The sequence below is a fragment of the Onychomys torridus genome, chromosome 3 (genome assembly GCF_903995425.1).
Source record: "Onychomys torridus chromosome 3, mOncTor1.1, whole genome shotgun sequence".
Taxonomy (NCBI): Eukaryota; Metazoa; Chordata; class Mammalia; order Rodentia; family Cricetidae; genus Onychomys; species Onychomys torridus.
Window position 1 is genome coordinate 114,081,361 of NC_050445.1, and position 6,000 is coordinate 114,087,360.

Below are 6,000 nucleotides of genomic sequence, written 5' to 3' on the forward strand. Positions count from 1 at the left end.
ACGTTCTTTCGCCTCATTGGAAAGCTCACAGAGTTTGCCACAGCACACAGATGCTGTAGTGCTCTGCAATTCCCAATTGACCTTCACTCGTCAGTTTTTTAAAGACTTCAAAAGTGTGTGTGTGTGTGTGTGTGTGTGTGTGTGTGTGTGTGTGTGCGCGCGCGCACATGCATGCATGCATGGGTGAATGCACTCCCTTGAAGCTGGAGTTGCAGGCTGTGGTGAGCTATGTTCAAGGAATTGAACTCCTGTCCTTTGGAAGAATAGCAAACTGATCCTGAGCGTTTCTGTCTACCCATGCAGGTGTCTTCCTTCCTAGTTTCTTAGTGATGCTTTTCCTGTTCTTCCAGATGTTTTCACAGATCTTTAATATGCTTGAATGTTAGTACTATATAGGAGGAAACAGTTTTCACAGAGGGTGGGCAAGGTCTCTGAAGGTTCACTGCTGTCCCTTTCAAGAAAGCTCCTCTTGGTTTAGTGATTCAGTGGTTAAAGACCCTAAAAATAAATTAGCAATGTCTAATAGCAGTAAGGGAAGATACTGTGGTGGTGTGATTGAGAATGGCCCCAATTGGCTCATATATTTACCTGCTTAGTCACCAGAGAGTGAAACTGTTTGAGAAGTATTAGTAGGTGTGGCCTTATTGGAGTAAGTACGGCTTTGTTGAAGGAGGTGTGTCACTAGGGGTGGGTTTCAGAAGGTCATGACAGGCCTAGTCTCTCTGTGTGCTACCTTCGGATAAGGATGTAAAGCTCTCAGCTGCTGCTCCAGAACCAATCTGTCTTCTTCCCACCATGCCAACCATGGACTAGCCCTCTACAACTGTAAGCAAGCCCCCAGTGAAATGCTCATTTTATGAGCTGCCTTCATCATGGTGTTTCTTCACACAACAGTAGCCCTAACTAAGACAGATACCACAGATTTTATCAGTTGTTTCCTCAAAAGAGCAATGTTACATTCAGTTAGCCCTCTATAATCCTTTTCCAGAAGCCATTGGGTCTCTTCATTTGGGGGAGCTTCTCCATGCTGCCTGGCCATTTTCCTACTTCCATTGATCTGGGAGTGCCTAGCCCAAGCTGCTTTGCCCAATTCCAAACCAAATATAGCAAGGCCATGTTCATACCTGCCGTGGTCACTGCTGAGTTCTCTGGTCTGGCAGGTTCCAGGCTGGCTCTGTTGTGCTCTTCATTAGCCACACCTGGCTGCTGAAAGGGCCTCAGACTGGGTGACGAGTCTCCCCACTCTCAAGGTAGTTTCATGAAGGGGAGAGATGCACACTGCATACTCTCGTGGGAAAGTTTTTCCACCCCTCTCACTCTGTCTTTGTACCTTTTCACTGTCACCTGTCACCTTGGATTCTTTGGGGAGCTGCCGTGAACCAAGACACACAAGTATCAACCAATGCTCCAGCATGTTGTATGTCAGAAAGGAAACCTGTAACTGAACATGGGCCTTTCAGCTGCCAAGCAGGGCTTCACCAGCAGGCAAACTTAGGCACCACATCAGAAAAGGAGGTGAGGTCTTCCTTCAAGGAGGTAGATGCAGAGGGGTGTGCTGTTTAGTTTTTGGGTTTTTGGGGGTGTGTGTGTCAACTTGGTACAAGTTAGAGTCATCTAGGATGAGGGAGCCTCATTTTAGAAAATGCCTCCATAAGGTTGGCCTGTAAACAAGTCTGTGGGGCATTTTCTTGCTTGATGATTGATGCAGGGGGGCCCACCCAATTGTGGGTGATGCCATTATTGTGGTTTGAATAAGAATGCCCCCACAGGTTCATATATTTGAATGCTTTAGGGAAAGGTATATTTGAAAGGAGTAGGAGGTGTGGCCTTGGTGGAGGAAGTATGTCACTCGGGAGGGCTTTGAGGTTTCAAATGCTCAAGCCAGGCCCAGTGTATCTTTTCCTGCTGCCTTTGGATCAAGATGTAGAACTCTCAGCTAACATGTCTGTCTGTGTGCTGCCATGGCCTTGCCATGAGGATAATGGTCTAAACCTCTGAAATTGAATGCAAACCTGAATTAAATGCTTTCATTTTATAAGTTGCTGTGATCATGGTGTCTCTTCACAGCAATAGGTCACTAAGACAGCCACCTGTTGGGGACACAAAGGTCTTTGCATCCACAGATAACTAGGGTAAGCAGGAATGTCAAATACATGGGGGCTCCTCATCAATGGAGGAGATAAAATACCTGTTTTCCTGCCCAGAAAGCTGGGAGTGGATATTGTTAGTGACCTGGTGACTCCTTTGCTCTCTGTAGTAGCAGACTTCACCCACCTTTTGCTATAGGGGAAGACCTCACCTAACTCCCCCAGTATGTTCATTCCAGACTCTCCCTCCCTAGCTCCCAGCTAGTAGAACCCATCCTTAGTGGGGCAATATCACAGGTACTTAATGGCCTTCTGACCTCTGTACATTCTCAGTCAGAGACCACACCAGATCCTAGGCAGTTTATCCATAGAACCCATCTTGTGGTCACATGAACTTTGTAAAGGAGTTTCTAAATAGTCACACCTTAAGCTTTATTTATTTATTTATTTATTTATTTATTTATTTATTTATTTATTTATTTATTTATTATACAGCATATATGACTGCAGGCCAGAAGAGGGCATCAGATCTCATTACGGTTGGTTGTGAGCCACCATGTGGTTGCTGGGAATTGAACTCAGGACCTCTGGAAGAGCAGTCAGTGCTCTTAACCTCTGAGCCATCTCTCCAGCCCCCACCTTAAGCTTTATTGTGCACCTGAAATTGGGATGATTGTCATCTGGAAACTTTTTCCCAAATTGTACTGTGCTTTCTTTTTTCTTTCTTTTCTTTTCTTTTTTTTTTTTTTTTTGGTTTTTTTTTTTTGTTTGTTTTTCGAGACAGGGTTTCTCTGTGTAGCTTTGCACCTTTCCTGGAACTCACTCTGTAGCCCAGGCTGGCCTCGAACTCACAGAGATCTGCCTGCCTCTGCCTCCCAAGTGCTGGGATTAAAGGCGTGTGCCACCACCTCTCGGCTGTACTGTGTTTCAAATATGCTGACAATGAACCACCTGCATCAGACTCCCCAAGTCTGGTCCAGGTTGACAAAGTCAACCTGGACTGAGTTTCCATTCTCATCTCTTCATGGGTTCACTTCCCTGCCTGGAAACCTGCTGGGTCCCCTTCAGCCACCCTTGAGCAGGTGGTCCTGAGAGATGTAACAAAGGAAGCTGAGAAAGCCATGGAGATCAAGCCACTAAGCAACATTGGTCCATGGCCTCTGCCTCAGTTCCTGCCTCTGGGTTCCTGCCCTACCTCAACTCTTGTCTTGGCTTCCCTCGGTGATGGACTGTGAATGGGATGTATAAAACAAATAAGTCTTCTCTTCCCCACGTTGTTTTTGGTCAAGGTGTTGATCACAGCAGCAGAAAACTAACCAGGACTAGGGGGGATCATCAGTGTCTCAACAGTTGAGATCGAATGCTTTCCAGAAGCTCACAAGCACAGCTCCTGGACTTCTGACATCCTCTTCCTTAGGCCTGTTTGAGCCCACTTTCTGGGTTGCCACACTACTGACGAAAAGGACGTGTGCAGCCCAGCAGGTGCCTCCCCTCTGTGGCGCAGTTAGGGTCTAATGATGAGAAGCAGGAACAGGAGAGCAGTGTTGGGGCTACCAGGATCCCGTTTTACATGTCCAGGTACAGCTTGGGCAGGGAGAAGGCCACATGGGAGGGCCTTCTTTTGATTCAGAGAGCCCAGACCCTTATTCGGGATGTGTGAGTCAATAGTGAGTTGCACAGACCTCTCACTCATAGCAGATGTGCGTAGGGGAGCATGGTACATCTCAGGGAGGCCAAGTGTGCTCAGTGAGAGGTGCGGGGAGAAGAAATCAGGAAGAGAGGTAGTAGGCCTTCTACGAGAGCCACTCCAGAGCCTGCTCTCTCCTCAGTCACATTCTAGCTCTTGACCTTTGGTTTATGATTATCCAGGAGCCACCCAATGAGTTGCCAGGCTGAGGCTGCTCCCCAGAGCTGAGGCAAGTTCTTGCAGATTTTCTTTGGATGCCATTTAGAGGCCGAGACTATCCTGAACACTCTCAGCTCTGTGGTACCAGGTGAGAGAAGAGACGGGCAAGGCCAGGCAGGAAATTTCTAGTGGACCTGCAGTCTGACCATGTTCCTAGGGATTCAGGGTTGGGGTGGGGAGGGGTTGAATTGGGTGAGGTGTTTGGAGATGACCTCCTGCCCTTTTGGCAGATTTAATCTTCCCAGCCAGGGAGAAGAGGGTTTTCTCAAACTTGCCTGTGGGAACATGGGGTTCTGCTATCAACAGACAAAGAAGAGGAAGTCAATAGCTGGTCCACCACATACTGTTTAGGGTGCCATCTTAAGGTATCAAAATAACAGGGAGCCAGTTACTGAGTAAGAAGGGAGGAGGAGAAGGGTCTAATCATGTCTGTGCCGCATACTGATCACCATTTGAAATCCTCAAAGCAACGTTAGAAATGAAGTGTTATCTTACCCTGTCTGGGAGAAAGACACACAGATTCAGAGAGATAAAGTGACATGTTCAGGGTCACATGTCTAGAAAGGGAAGAACCTGGGAGTTAATCAGGTGTTGCTGACCCCACATGTTACCCCAGTGGTATTCTGCTTTTTCTTGGGTGATACTAAAAGACACACCCTTGGGCAAAGTCTACATGGCTCCTGAAAGGCTGGGAGCAGGGTGGAGAGGTAGAGGAAACTCAGATGGCTTCTACTCTCTCTTGCAGGGCTCAGGAAAAGCGTGAAAGAGAGATCTCATTGTCTCTTGTGACTGCTGATATTTGAGATCCAGAAGTATCTCCATGGCTCCTTATCACATCCGCCAGTACCAGGAGAGGGACCGCAAAAGGGTCCTGGAATTGTTCTCCAGGGGCATGAAGGAGCATGCCCCTGCCACCTTCCGCCACCTGCTGAAACTGCCCAGAACCCTTCTGCTCTTACTTGGGATGCCTCTTGCCATAGTCCTGGTGTCTGGCTCCTGGCTCCTGGCTGTTGTATGCATCATCTTTCTGCTTCTATTCTTGCGGTTCCTTGCCGGCCAGCCCTGGAAGGATTATGTGTCCATGTGTTTGCACACAGACATGGCTGACATCACCAAGTCCTACCTGAGTGTGTCTGGCTCAGGTTTCTGGGTGGCTGAGTCTGGGGCACAGGTGGTGGGGACAGTGGCTGCTCGGCCGGTCAAGGATCCCCCATTAGGGAGGAAGCAGCTAGAGCTCTTTCGCCTGTCTGTGTCCTCACAGCATCGAGGACAGGGGATAGCAAAAGCCCTGGTCAGAACTGTCCTCCAGTTTGCACGGGACCAGGGCTACAGTGACCTTGTCCTTACGACCAGTGTCATACAGCAAGGTGCTGTGAGCCTCTATGAGGCTATGGGATTCCAAAGGACAGGCCTATTCTTACTGGATGGCATTGTTGGAAGAATCGTTGATTTTTTTATAATTCGTTTCGCGTACCCTCTCCCTTCTGCTCAGGAACCCAGACTTTGATCTGATTTCTTTCCATATCTGTCAGGCTCTATTTCACTGTACTGTAACAAGGAAACCCTGATATTTCAGTGGACAAATAATAAAGGCACATTTGTCAGGCCCTTTGGATTGCCGTCTGTTTGACAATGGGTGACAGAATCCAGGCAATGGAGCCCTGTTTCCACTAAAGTCACCTTTCTGTGGCTCTGATGATGTGGGAGTGGTTTTCATGACTTGAACAGGGTGTGTGGCCCCTACTGGCAAGGCTAGACCCAGTCCCATGGATCAGTATTAGCAAGTGGAGCCCAAGCATGGCATGTTCCCTCAGGTCCAGGGAGAGGATGTGTGACTGGAGTGTCTCAAGTGCAACACTTGGGACTAAGGCTGGCTCTAGTCACTGTTCCAAGCAACAGGGACTCCAGAACTTAGGTCCCTTCAGCTTGACCATGTCCCCCTGCAAGATACAGATATCTGGGCAGGTGGGGTGTGGCTCAGTGCTTCTGCCTGAGACGCTGAGTCTC

General features: G+C 48.2%; 1 protein-coding gene across 1 annotated transcript; it reads left to right on the top strand.

The window, feature by feature from the left end:
- The first annotated feature begins 2,983 nt into the window (after positions 1 to 2,983).
- Positions 2,984 to 5,606, top strand: LOC118579583 (N-acetyltransferase 8-like). Its single transcript, XM_036180947.1, has 2 exons — positions 2,984 to 4,081; positions 4,739 to 5,606. Exon 2 carries the CDS (start codon positions 4,814 to 4,816, stop codon positions 5,498 to 5,500), a length of 687 nt encoding a protein of 228 aa, XP_036036840.1. The 5' UTR covers positions 2,984 to 4,081; positions 4,739 to 4,813; the 3' UTR covers positions 5,501 to 5,606.
- The last annotated feature ends 394 nt before the right edge of the window (positions 5,607 to 6,000 follow it).